Source organism: Halichoerus grypus, chromosome 13, assembly GCF_964656455.1.
Source record: "Halichoerus grypus chromosome 13, mHalGry1.hap1.1, whole genome shotgun sequence".
Taxonomy (NCBI): Eukaryota; Metazoa; Chordata; class Mammalia; order Carnivora; family Phocidae; genus Halichoerus; species Halichoerus grypus.
The window spans coordinates 30,742,461-30,757,199 of record NC_135724.1 but is presented as its reverse complement, the minus strand read 5'-3'; the positions used below and the strand labels follow the sequence as shown (position 1 = coordinate 30,757,199).

The following is a 14,739-nucleotide window of genomic DNA, read 5'->3' as shown; positions in this document are numbered from 1 at the left end:
GTAAAATATACTATGTGCGCTTTTACAGTGCTGGGATGGAGAAAAGATTAAGAAGCTTCATAACCATTCACATCTCCCTGAAGCCAGTCTTGAAGGATTATAATCACGATGTTGAGTTCTTTTCCTTCTCCCAAACTCACTTCCTGTTTCTTTATCAAAGAATGAAGTATTTAGCTTATTTAAAGTGATACTAATCCATTCATTTTTATTCTGTAGCAACTTTATCAGCTTTAGTTTCAGTTCTTCAGGAGCATTTAGAAGTTTGTTAAATGATGGAAGAATAAATGTTACATATGATTTTGTCTCTTTAGCACCTCATCAGTCATCCTGCTAAAGGAAAAAAATTGATTTTTCTCTATCCCTTCTTCTTTCTCCAATGCCACTCTCTATCTCTGCTTTCTTCATCCTAGTTTACTTAGGACTTAACATCAGGAAAAAAAAAAAAAGTCATGCTTGTTAAATTTAGGACATGGCTCCGGTGATTAGTCAAAAATGACAGGATCATTTGACCCAACTTAACTATGCAGAAACTCCCATCCCAGGAGACATACCTTCTTACATCTCTTCCCAGTGAAAATATATGACCGGTAGACAGTAAGTTGTCTATGCACGTGGGCTCTGTCTTATTTGTCTTTGTAACCTCAGTTACTTATGCAGTGGTTAGAACATAGACACTCTGTATGTTTATTAAGTGAGAATCTTCAGTATTTATATGAGAACCCCCAGAACTTCTGCTTCATATCTGGGGTGAGGTCATGTTCCTGGATGATGTTGATGCTCCTGGTCCTAGGAGAATGGCTGTACTCTATTAATCAGATTTCATCTCCACAGTGACTCATTAGGCCACCATTGTTAACTCAGTCTGTACCATGTGTCACAAACTCTGACGTGCATGTTACAAACAGCCACACTATTTATCCTTTAGGTGGCAGAGTGACTCAGTTTTACTTAACCAGAAATGCTGAAAGAATAATGAGATCAATGCTCTTTAATTTGTCTGTTGATGCAAGAAGCACTTTCAGAGAGATGAGATGAGAGTTCCGCTTTAATATCTGGGATTTTTAATTTAAAAGAGTCAAAGCCTACCGAAAACTAGTTGGAACCATGGCCTTCTCAATGACGAGGCAGACGGAATGATATGAAATGATAACTAGAGAAATGTCAAAGGTGCTCTATCTTACTGAAAGCAGAAGGAAAACAGTGTGCTTTATAAACTGTCATTGATAATGGATTAGTAGCAATTTAGTAGAATGAGAAAACAGGCAGGTTATTAATGTGGAGCCAAAGTTAACTTTCATCACTACTAAGAAAAATCAGATTAATCTAAATAATTTTATGTTAAGTCTTCATGAAAACTGCTTTATTTTTTAAAATTTCACTGTACTTTGGGTAAGATCAGCTAGACCCTAATATTTTAATAAACATTTATTTTTCTTATTTTTAATTTTTTAAAGATTTTATTTATTTATTGAATTTAGGGGGAGAAAGTGCAGTGGGGAGGGGCAGAAGGAGAGGGAGAAATAATCTCAAGCAGACTCCATGCTGAGCACAGAGCCTGACCTGGGGCTTGATCTCACGACCCTGATGAGATAACTACCTGAGCATAAACCAGGAGTTGGACGCTTAACCGACAGAGCCACCCAGGTGCCCCCAACATTTATTTTTTAATGTATTTTAGAACATTGTTCTGCTAGTAAAAAATTGCCTTTATGCCATAAGAATCAACCTGATACTTAAAAGTGTGTTTAGAGCTAAGGTTATTTGGAACTTTTTAAAATTACGGTTTATAGGTATGACAAACTACCTCCTTTTCATGGTTTTTTATTGATGGCTGATCATTTTCTGCAGCAAGAAACCATTCACTAACATTGGACCATGTAAACAGAGCAGTTCCTTTTGAACTAACTTATGAATGGTTACAATTGTATAGATATCAGAACACATTTTGTGGTGTTCTGATTTTCATGTAACAAAATATAGTATCATCTCTTTTATTAATCAATACCTAATACAGCAGTAATTGGTAAATTTGGTTTTTGAATACTGTCTCACGGCAAGAGTAATGCTAAAATATTTTAAGTGTCCAAGGAAAACATAACTCCTTCTCTTAACCCACGTATATGCCAAACATTAATAGACACTTAGGATACAAAGACAGCCTAAATTTTCCAGTAAAAATACTGAAATTAAGAATGCATTTGACTATATCAAATAAAGTTCTTACATTGTCTGAGAATGTTTGCATAGTTACCAAACAGCCGTGACTTTATTGATCATACTTCCTTTCATCATTAGCTTCATTGTTCTCCCTCCTTGAAGTAGTACACTTATTAAATAAATTTTTTTTTTTTTTTTTGTAGGATTCTTCTTCAATATTTGTTGCATGCCAAGTGGATATATTGTAGGGGTAATAGACCTCTGGGAACACTGTAGGAAACCTCACTTGATATAGTTAAATGCATTTCTATTTTTAATATTGAAGGTTTTCAATGAACAATTTAGACCATCTTTGGATGACCTTATATTTTCTTTTGATAATGGTTTGAAAGATGTCTAGTAACCTTTAAATCTTTTTTTCTGGGTAGAATATTGAATGACTATGCTATTTAATATATACTTTCCTTTGGGGGGGTCATGTGCCCTATCTTAATTGGAAAATGCAGGTTCATAGCGACAGATGTAAAGGATTAATACAGTTAAGGTAGTGACAGATTTTCTACAAAGTAATTGGATGTTTAAGCTTCTTACAGAATATTCCATTTTATATTTATTTACATTTTGTTTTCCTTTGCTACAATAATAGCAGCATGGGTGGCTAAATTAAAACCAACAGATACTCCAGAAAACATTAATGTTTGCCTTTTAAAAAAGAAACACACATATGTTTCCATGAAGGCAAACATTTTAACATAGATCCTGGCTGTCCATTAGAATTACCTGGGGGAACTTTAGGGGGAAAAACAGTTTTCTTTTGTTTTTTTTTTTTAAGATTTTATTTATTTGACACAGAGAGACATAGCAAGAGAGAGAACACAAGCAGGGGGAGTGGGAGAGGGAGAAGCAGGCTCCCCGCTGAGCAGGGAGCCCGATGCGGGGCCCGATCCCAGGACCCTGGGATCATGACCTGAGCCGAAGGCAGACGCCTAACGACTGAGCCACCCAGGCGCCCCAGGGGGAAAAATAGTTTTGAGGCCCGTCAGATTTACTTGGTCTGGGATTGGGCTCAGGCATTAATAGTTTTAAGAAGCTCCCAGGTAAATCTAATGGACTTCCAGTCTTGAGAACCTCTGAAATATCCCTTTCAAAATTGAGCTTTGTTTTCCCCTCCCTGTGTTACTCTGTGAATCTACCCTGTGATATATTCCTGAGATTCCCTTATGGCAGGATTGGGAAAAACTGTATAGTCAACAGAGCAGAGTGCGAATAATTGAGGGTTCGTTGAAAGAGCGTATTTTTTTCATGACATAATACTAGCAGCTGGCTGTACTCTGCTGCTACCATGGTCCTTGCAGCCCTCTCAAGTGGATCTTCTTGATTTCCGTATCCTACATATCTCAAAGCTTGGTGCCCTCCTTGCTTCCTATTGCAACTTCCAAACTTAGTTTGCCTTAGTTCTTTACTCTCTTTCACAGCCCATCTGCTTTAAAAAGGTCTGTTCTCACTGTCTCCACTGACTCGCCTCCTTTTCTTCCTTCAGCCTTCTCCAGTAAGACTTCAGCCCTACTCTACTATTAAAACTAATTTTATCAAGATAAACAGTTACTATACCAAATCTAGTGGCTCCTTTCATCCTAGCGTCTTTGACACAGTTGAGCTCTTCTTTGTTCCTGGAAACCTTTCTTAGATTTGGTGTAACCCACTCCTCTGTTTTCTTTTTGCCTTGCTGGCTACTTCTGCTGCTTTGCTGATCTTCCCTCTTCTGTCTGATCTTTACATATTCAACGGTCTAGAAGTTCTATTGTCAGTATTAACCTTCTGGTTCTGTATCATTTTTCCCCCTAAACTCTCTTTCAGCATTTTCATCCAGACTTGTGACTTTCATTAGGATCCAAATGCTGATGTTTTGAACTGATAGCATCAGCCCTGATATCCCCTCTGAGTTCTCTGTCTACTTGACATCTTGACTAAGAATCTGATAGGCACTTCAAACTCAGTATGTCTAAAACAGATTATTACTGATTCCCTGTCCCCAATCCTGCTCTTTGTTCCTTCTCTTTCTTATTTTGTGAACAACGGTAGTTTCCCATTGCTTAGGCTGAATCCTTGGTGACATTCAGTTCCTCTGCCCTCTCTCCCTTGCTCCATTAAAACCATCAGCAACTGTCTTCCACTTCATCTCCAACGTACAGCCTGAGAATATCTCTATTGTTTCTTTTCTCCCTAGACAGCGAGCTTTTAACAATGCGTATCTCCTACTTGCAGGGGAGATGCCATGATCACGAAGGTGGTTTTCTTAGGGTGAGCCTTATTCATTGCACTCTGGATGTGCTCACCCCTGCAATTCCCCCAAATGTGGGAAACTCAGCTGCATAATTTGTGGTAGTGGGGGACTGTGTTCACACTGCCCCTGAAAAAGATAAAATAAAAATGCGTGTCTGAGTGTGTTACTCCACACTTTACACTCAGTTGCTGCCTCCCAGCGCATTTAGAATAAAATCTTCACTGCTTAAGATGGTTTCCCTAACCCATCAATCTCTAACCCATTTCCCTGATTTTTCTTTTATTTTAAATCTTTTTATCAGTCAGCCAGGTATGAAATTATGTTATCATTTTATTTTGTGAGTCCCCCATTCTCTTCCAGAATGTAAACTTCATGAATGTAGGGACCTTATTGGTTCAGTTTGCCACTGTATTCCTTGTGCCTAGAACAATGTATAGAGTGAATACTCAGTAAATATTTGTTGGGTGAATAAATACAATTATTATATGAGTAGAAATGGAATAACATCTGTGGTAATTTTTTTTTTTTTTTTTAGATCAATTCCCTCAAGGAAATTAGTAACTTAAAGCTAGGTTAAAGCTGTTTAGCTATTACTATATGAGTATAAGTGAGTTAGGGCATAATTTGATTAGAAGATGACTTCAAGGTATTAGTTTTCATTATAGTCCCTCTTTTTTTTTTTCCTTCTATAGTCCCTCTAGATTTTCATGGACAATATAAAATTCAGAAATGATAAAAAGGTAATTTGAAGTTTATATGAATAGTTATTTTTGTCTGTAAGTTCCATTATCATTATAGTTCAACAATAGCCAGTTTTTAGGTAACAAGTTGTGCCTTTTTATATAATGGATGAGTAGATGGCTAGTATCACCTAATGCCTGACCTCCATCCCTAGAGAAGACATGCAAGGTACTTGTTGATAATTTTACTGAGATCAGCTAAAAGCCTTTATTGCCTAAAAACAAAGCTTCGTTTACTCACATCCATCCCCAAAGTCAAACCTGAATCTCCTTTGTTACTAAGGGCCATCCAGAAAAATTATAACTGTCTAAGGGGAGAGTATTCTGGAGCAGGAGGTGGATTGTGCCCAGGATACACTTACATCTTTCCCCACAAGGCTCCACTTCTGGAAATGAACATTTGGAATAGTACCGTTCTTTCTAGAGGGAGAGGAGGTGGAAGAATTTGAGGATTGGTGAGGATAAACCTTTAGTTCCTATAGGGCCAGCATAGTCCAAAGATGATATTATTTATATATCTAGCCTATCCTTAGTATAATAGAGTACTAGCTATTTTCTCCTTCATTTAGGATTGCGTATATCCATACAAGCCTCTGTGGTTCCTAAAATGGTGATTAATATCCCTGGGGGATATTCCTGAATGTTTAGAGGGATGACAGTGTATCTCTTTCATTCCTTTAGCCATGACACACTGAGGTAGTCTTAAGGTAGCAGATTCTTGACATCATCTAGCAAAGACAGATCTTCAGTGTTCACTAAATGCTAATTAGGTATAAAGTGGATTCTCCTTAGATTTCTCCTAAAAAGAATATTCTTACCATAAGAACGAAAAGAATGCCATTAGATGGCTACTCCAAAAGTTTATCCCATAGTGTGGGACCTAGAAAGGACATTATATCAAGACCCCAGAATAAGATACTTTTCATTGAGACAGCTGATAATGGCACATTCTATATTCTGTAGGAGTAATAGTAAAGATCCAAGTACAGCTACTACTTCTAGGAGTATTCTTTACAGGAGAAAGAACTGCAGAAGTCTAACACATTGCTTTTTTTTCTTTTTTCACTTTCCTTTAGGTATTCTAACCTGATTTTGAACTTGTTTTCCTTGATGGTGGATGCAAACATTCCAGATATTGCTCTTGAACCAGATAAAACTGTGAAAAAGGTAATTTTTATACATTGTCAGGTATATTAGTCTACTTTTCATATATAAAGGATATTAAGGTTTTAATAACCCATTTCCCCTTGATGTCCCTGACTCTAGACTCTTAAGTAACATAAATTAAGAAAGAGACCCTTTGTTTAATTTTTTTTACCTTCCAGAATCCATTAGCCTCTCCGGTTCCTGCAGCCAGTTCTGTTCATACCCACAGTCACATGACTAGGTCATTGTATCTACAAAGAAAATCTCCATTGTATCTATGACCCTTGCTCTTTTTTCTAGAAAGTTTAGCACTTCTTTAATAATCCTGATAGGATATCTGATTCCTGGCACTCCTGGGCTATGCATGCTAAAGATCAGAGACAAACTATTAATGATCCTAACTGGGAGAAAAGAGCCATTCTTTATCCTTCCCATCCATATCCTTGGTTACAGGCGTTTCTTACAGCAGAGTAGAGACCTGCCTTTTAACTAGGCCTACAAGGAAAAGAAAAAAGGATAGTCTTTGTGTAGGTGAACAGTGATTCAGAGTTGTCGTACCATGAATTCTAGCAAGGGATGGGAGAAAGGATAGCAGATTTGAAGATTTTTGTCTGAATTAGCTTCTGATTCTCTGATTTGGCGGGGGGAGGGCAGGGGGCAGTTGGAGATAGTATGTAGAAAGCCCTTTTTCAAATCCAAAGATAACATAAGATAATCTTCAATATCAGTGTGATAACCGATATTGAACTTGGAAGATAGTATAATTTTTTGCCTTGCAGAAGTATACAATTACTAAAGGACAGTAGCAGTCTCAGAGGTGGAGTCTCTGTGGGGGATGAAAATAATAATTGGGACCAAAAAGCTCGTAACTTCTGACATTATGGACTCTGAACATTATTAGAAAGATTCCTCTGGATTGAACATTGTCTTAGTCCATTTGGGCTGCTATAACAAAGTACCAGAGAATGGATGGCTTATAAACCACAGAAATTTATTTCTCATAGTTTTGGAATCTAAAAGTCCAAGATCAGGGTGCCAGTATGGTCAGGTGAGAGCCCTCTTTGGGTTGAAGTCTTCTTGTACCTTCATGTGGCAGCAGTGCTAGGGAGCTCCATGGGATCTCTTCTATAAGGATTCCACTCTCATGACTAAGCACCTCCCAAGGCTCTACCCTAATATCTTTCACATTGGGCATTAGTATTTCAACATGGATTTGGGGGGAAGGAGGCACAAATATTCAGACCACTGCAAACATAAATAAGAATCTCTTTTACCTAGTTTTGTAAGTCTATCACAAGTATTAAGAGGGGGTTTTAATGGAAATACTTTATTGTTGAGCCATTTAAGAAAATTATGCTCTTATTAAGACTTCATTTATTATTTTATCCAGCAAGCACTGTTCCAGTAAACTCCCTTCTCCCCATAGGAAATAGACTAGTCATCACATTGGTTTTTGACATGACTTCCTTTTGTCATTTATTTTTTATTTATTGACTAAAGCTCATTCATCAAGAAATATAGTTGCTTGCTGAAAATTTCCTTGGCTGTAACTGATGGGTACACTAGATTCAAATATTGTTGCCCCACCCCCCCCTTTTTTTTGCATTGATATATTCAGGACTTGTTTTGTTGTGTATTTTAAATCCATTTATCTCTGGTCATATAGTCACTCTTCCCTGATTTCCTTCGTGTTCAGAAGTCAATTATGAAAGCTCTCTAACAATATTTGTTAAACTGAGTCTTTGAATTTCTTCTGCTAGTTAAGTTGTGTTGTTCTTGTTCTTATTAGGTCTTTTGTGTTATTTGTTTCTCTTTTAGAAAATCATTGATGTTATTGTTTAAAATGGACAGTGCCCTTTGTTACAGCTATGTTAGTGGAACTATCTTTTAGCACACAAAGCAGTTTATTTTGGGAAGAAAAAAAAGCATGTGTATTAGTTATTTTTCTTTAGACTGGTACTCCTTAGCTGTTTATTTTAATTTCAATTACATGAACCTTGAAAAAAAAAGGCATTTCACCATATATCTCCCCAAAAGGATTTTTCATAAAAGGTTTCTTTGCTTTCTGCTGTTTTATTAAGAATATGAAGTAATTATTTGCAACATAAATTTGACATTAAAGCCATAATAATATTGGAAAGTTATTCTGGAAAAGGCTAAAATTTGTGTCATATATTTCATTTTTTAAGAAGTATAGATTTTTATACCTTGTTGAAATAACAGTTGCTAACATTACTTCAAACTCTTACCGCTTGGAAAATTTTTGTGTTGACCTTATGAATGGAAACCAACTAGGGAAATAGAGTAGCACATTTGAGGCTGAGAGAAGTACAGATTATTTAAATTATTTGAGTAATCATAACGAAGCACAACAATGTTTTCCTGTCTCCATAACTTAATTTAGTATATATCAATTTTGTTTTAATTTTTTGGAAATTGAATACTTATATATGGAATACATGATATTTTTGTTAATCATGTTTATTTCTTAGAAAACAAAATTGCCCAAAAATGTGAGATGGAATCACAATTTAAAACATATGATCATCAGTCACAAACATTAAGTATCTGGTAGTAGTAGGTTAGTGTGCCGCTCTTTGCTTTGTGCCATGGGAAGCTTGCACAAAAGTTGCTTTAATCCTTTTAATAATTTAGAACAAAGTTATCCAAGTAGTCTAATAAAAATAATGCATATTGATATAAAGCAAAGTGTTATGTGCTAGTATAACTAAAGCACAGTGGATAGACAAATTTCCAAAAATGAGCAAAGGGATCATGCTAATTTTTTTTTAAAGATTTATTTTTTATTTTGGATAAATACTCAGTGGTATTTATTGAGCTATTTACTATGTGTCAAGCACTGTCTTAGTGCTTGAGTTATAGTAATAATAAACAAAACAAAATTTTCCACCCTCATGGAGCTTACCTTCTAATAAGGGAAACAGAAAAGAAACAGGATAAAGTAAAATATATAACATACTAATCGTGGTTAGTGTTTAGAGAAAAAAAAATAAACGAGAGAGGGAAATAAAAAGTTGAGTTGGCATTGATTCTGGAAATTTTAAAATTTGTGGCCAGGAAAGGCTCACGAAGTAAGATATGTCCAGCTCTTTCTGAATAAATTAAAAGGAAATATTTTATGAACATGTGATATGGAAATAAGACTTCTTTGTCAACTCCTATAGATTGTCCTAGTGAATAAAGGAAGTTAAAATATTTGAGATAAAAAACCTATGTATTCAGAAACTAATGTAACATTATGTGTTGACTATACTTCAATTAAAAAAAAAAAGAAAACTTATATTTCCTAGCATATTATTAACTTTGTTACTGGGGAATGTGTATTGATAAAAGACAATTGCTTATCTTCAGGGAGTTTTAAATTTTCTTAGCTTTTGATACAGGTGAGTCTCTATTTAAAAAAAATGGGGGGAGGGAGAGAAATAGAATAGTTTAATGGATAGACATGACCACTTGACAGTCAGTGCTTTTTCATTTGTGTTTTTCTTTAAATCAGTAGTAAGGAAATCTTTTAAACTGTGGTAATAAGTTTGTTCAGAGTAATTTAACGAGATAATACTATTTTGTGTTGAAGAATAAATGGATGTGTTCTTTCTCTAAATTGATTTTTTAAAAATTTTATTTCTTTATTTGAGGGTAAGAGAGCACGAGCCAGGGGAGAGGCAGAGGGAAAGGGAGAAGAGAAGCAGACTTCCTGCTGAGCAGGGAACCAGATGCTGGGCTTGATCCCAAGGCCCTGGGACCATGACCCGACCCAAAGGCAGAGGCTTAACTGACTGTGCCACCCAGGCACCCCTCTCTAAATTGATTTTTGACTAAACTTTTTTTTTTTTTTTTTTTTTTTAAAGATTTTTTATTTATTTATTTGAGAGAGAGAGAATGAGAGAGAGCAAGCACATAAGAGGGGGGAGGGTCAGAGGGAGAAGCAGACTCCCTGCCGAGCAGGGAGCCCGATGCGGGACTCGATCCAGGGACTCCAGGATCATGACCTGAGCCGAAGGCAGTCGCTTAACCAACTGAGCCACCCAGGCGCCCGATTTTTGACTAAACTTTAAAACAAATTTTATATATTACAAGCAGCTACAAATTGTCTGAAGATCTATTTCAAATGACCTGTAAAATTAAATTACCCTTGGTGCCTACAAGGTTTGTTTATTAAAACATACAAGCCGTGGGAGGGAAGGGGTGGCTGGGTGATGGACACTGGGGAGGGTATGTGTTGTGGTGAGCACTATGTGTTGTGTAAGACTGATGAATCACAGACCTCTACCCCTGAAACAAATAATATGTTAATTAAAAAAAATCTAAAAATAAAATATAATTAAATTAAAAATTAAAAAAAAAACAAAACATACAAGCCGTAACATCCATTCACATTGAATTTTGGTAACGTAGATTTTATTTTTCTCTACTAGTCCTGTGTCTTAATACAATTATAGCATTGATTCTCTTTTAGCAGTAGTTGGATGGGGGTTCATTTTTTATAATTTTTCTTTTTAATTCTTTATTTTAAATTCTGGTTTTTAGGGGCGCCTGGGTGGCTCAGTCGTTAAGTGACTGCTTCGGCTCAGGTCATGATCCCAGGGTCCTGGGATCGAGCCCCGCATCGGGCTCCCTGCTCCGCGGGAAGCCTGCTTCTCCCTCTCCCACTCCCCCTACTTGTGTTCCCTGTTTCACTGTGTCTCTCTCTGTCAAATAAATAAATAAAATATTAAAAAAAAAAATTCTGGTTTTTATTCAAGTAAGGGAATTTTTTAATTCTAATGCAGCTCAGATAATCAAATGAACTCAGCAAGGAAATAATGTTTACATTAAAACTCTTCCTTTTACTCTGATGAGTGAAAATTTTTCCTTTGTTGTAATCACTTCTGTGATTAAATTATTAAAAAATGAGTACAAGGAAAAACTTTTTAAAATTCTAATTAATTTGAATTAAAAATATTTAATAGGGAATGTCTGCTTTTATTATTTTAATGAAAGTTACTCTTATTTCAGAGATGCTAAACACTAAATTATTTTAAGCAAAAGTCTTCTTTATTAATGAATGTTAAATTAGTCTTGTAATGATGTATTTTGAGCTTTGAAAGACGAAGGGTAAAGATTAGGTATAAATGAAATCTCCCTGTACTCCTTAGGAAGGACAGTATAGTTTAGTCTAGAAATGGATTGCAGGGTTTTGTGTGGGGAATAGCTGTACACACCTGAGAACGTGGATGCAAGAAGAGTGTACATCAAAATGCTATTAAAGACAAAATTTAGTATTTAGTACTAATTGGAATGTTAGAGACTGTGTGTGTGTGTGTGTGCACGTGCACATGCATGAATAGAGCTTAAACCTATAACCTGAAGAGCAGAGAGAATGTAGCTTGAAGAAAAGGATTAGGACCTTAAGGACCCATGGGACAATAGCAGGTAGCCTGGTCAGTATATATGATGCCAAATCAGCCATTTATGTGCGGTTGAGGATGATTTTTTCATATTTGGTAAATAATGTCTACTTTCTATGCCAAATACATATAGTCTGTGTTGCAACACTTAATAGAAGCATGTAAGTTTTGATAAATTAGGCCAAAATTTTGATTCTACTGCCCTATAGTTTTTTGGTGTCCTTAAAAATAGTTCCAGACCTGTCAGACATCTTTTTAAGTCAAAGAAAATAAAGGATTAAACTCAAGGAACAGATACGCCATTAATTGGGATTCAGAAATGGGAGAGCTAGTTCATTCAAGGTATTCCTTTAGAAACTCCACTGAACTGTCCTTCACTTTTTATATCTACCTCTTTTACTTTCTCATCCTGAAGCTGCAGAGCTCTTGGATCATTTGGCATATCTCCAATCTAGTGACGAGATAAGTGCAAATCCAGGGCTGTGGGTTGTCCTACTGTGTCCTTCTTAGTTTCCTAGTAGTTAAATTCTATACTTAAAAGGAAATACTAAATGTGACCACTTTTTATTTGCTTAGAAACATTTTCTCCTTGCCTGCTTTTTCAAAAGTATATTTGGGTCACTTACAAGAGGAGAAAGGAGTAGAATTATAATGGTTACGTGCAGTGGCATGAGATTGTCTGGAAGCATGAGACCCTTGCCATCAGTTAAGGGTGTCTGGGTAGGTTGGCGTCATAAATTCTCTTTGCCTCCGTTTCTGCATCTTAGAGGTGGAGATACTGTCTACCTCAGAGTCAGATGAAATACTGCATGTAAAGTGTTTTGCACAGAGTATTCATTCAATAACACTGGCTTTTATTTTTTAGGAATCATTCTCATAAAATAACTAGACTTTTTCTAGTTATTATAATAAAAATTCTAGTTATTCTTATCGGGAATCAGCTGTAACTTTAAATATGAAATAAAGGGAAATTCCTCTCTCTTTGAAATTGCAGACCAATTGAAGTAGTACTTGGCAGAAGTATAAGGAATTGCTATAGGAAAGGAGACATTTTGGAAGATCTTTATTTTGCCAGTGATTAACATGGTTCCTGTTCTTGTATAGGCATTGAAATGGTGTGGAAGAATGATACTATAATCTCACCTTGGTATATCCATTTAATAATAAGTAACAGGGATAAAGTGAAGGAAGGAGATTATTAATAAGTATGCCTCATTTTAAATTTCATACAGTAGTTCTAGCTTTGAAATGCAAAAGAAAATAGGGGCGCCTAGCTGGCTCCCAAGAGCATGAGACTCTTGATCTCGGTTGTGGGTTCGAGCCCCATATGGGGTGTAGAGATTATGTAAATAAAACTTTAGGAAAAAAGAAACGTAAAAAAATAAAGCACACTTTTTTATATTTGCAGCACCTAGCAGAATCATGTTTATTGTTTATTTTTTCTTAAAAAAAAAAAGAAACGTAACAAGCAACAAGGAAAGGGTGATAAAGAGCATATAGCAAAAACAGTAAACTTCACTCAAAAGAATGATAATATTCAGAACTTCTTAAGTTATGAATTACTTCTTTGTCATAGAAATAGGTCATAATATATTGTAACAACATCTGTATCAATCTGATGCTGTCTCTTCAAATTGAGTCCTTTTTTTTTTCATTCAAAAGACTAACCTACTATGACCTTGTAGGTTCAGGATAAATTCCGACTAGACCTGTCTGATGAAGAGGCAGTACATTACATGCAGAGTCTGATCGATGAAAGTGTCCATGCTCTCTTTGCTGCAGTGGTAGAACAGATTCACAAGTTTGCCCAGGTAAGTTCTCTGAAGGTAGTGCAATTGATCACAGCTTTTCCGTGTCCTACCCCAGAGTCCTCAGAGAGCCATGCTTTTCTCCTGCTAATGATGATGTCTTCTCTGCGTTTTATCAAGCCTTTTTGACATCAGCCAGCTGATGTGAATGTGTTGCATACATTATTAACTCTAAAACATCCCACTTAAATTTTCAGTTGTAAACTAAATTGTGGAGTGTCAGCATAGGTATATGTGTCCTTTGTAGTTAGTGGTGATTGTAAATCTTTCCTGAGAATGGTCTTGGGTCTAACGGAGGCCTTGGCGAGTGAGACGTGAGCACTTTTTGGGTTTTCACAAATGGTGAAATGCTAGGAAAGGAGTTTAGAAGCTGAAAAAAGCTGTGCATACCACACACTGAAAAGGTCTATCTGTAGACTTACTGTTAGTAGAATCTTGCATGCAAATGTCTGAGGGAGACCTTTTCACACTAGCCTATGGTGGTAAACCTCAGGTTTAAAACCTGGTTTAATTATGAATTTCCTAATGAGGATGATTATGAAAATGGTGAGCAAACAGAAAAATTAGACCTCTTTCCCTCCCACACACTCACACTCTTCTCCTTGCACACACCTTCCTGATTTTACATATCCCGTTAATAATTTTACTAATCACCCAAGCTCAGAGCCTGTCTGCTTTGCCTTCTCCTTCACCCAATACCACTGTCACCAAGCCTTGTGAGTCTTTTTAGTTTAACCATTTCTTTAATTATCCTTTTCGATCATTTTCTGACTACTAACATTTTAATCCATTTTTTGTTCTTTAATATATCTTGGATAACTAAAACCCTTTATAATTCTTCTGTTTTAGTTTTTTTTTTTTTCCTCTAAGCATTTTTTATCCTTCTAAATATCCTGGTCAGATATATTTTCACAAAATAATGTTTCACCTTATCCTTTTTATTTTTTTAAATTTCAGTGTGCACAATGTTTCCCCATTGCCTAACAGTGAAGTCCAATCTCTGGCAGCCCAAGGCCTTCCAGAATATTGTATTCCAACCTACTTTCCAAGGTGTTTCCCTAATACTCTCTCTGAATATTTTGTTCTTTTCTGTCTCTGTGATTACTTTGCAGCTGCCATTTCTTCAGCATAGAACATCCATCTTCTTAACAATGAATCTTTGGTAAACTTCTGCTTACCAAATCCAAGCTGTCCTC

General features: G+C 36.0%; 1 protein-coding gene and 1 non-coding gene across 4 annotated transcripts in view; both read left to right on the top strand.

Annotated features, from left to right (window-relative positions):
* The window catches only part of PIK3C3 (phosphatidylinositol 3-kinase catalytic subunit type 3), a 140,971-nt gene that overhangs the window by 117,227 nt on the left and 9,005 nt on the right, over positions 1-14,739 (top strand). For all 3 annotated transcript variants that reach the window (XM_078060394.1, XM_078060393.1, XM_078060392.1), the window contains 2 exons: positions 6,258-6,348; positions 13,421-13,546. In XM_078060394.1, coding sequence (XP_077916520.1) covers positions 6,258-6,348; positions 13,421-13,546 — 217 coding nt within the window. The remainder of the gene's footprint in view (positions 1-6,257; positions 6,349-13,420; positions 13,547-14,739) is intronic.
* LOC118536241 (U1 spliceosomal RNA) lies at positions 4,413-4,570 on the top strand. The gene has a single exon (XR_004917570.2). It is a non-coding gene; the product is annotated as a U1 spliceosomal RNA (small nuclear RNA).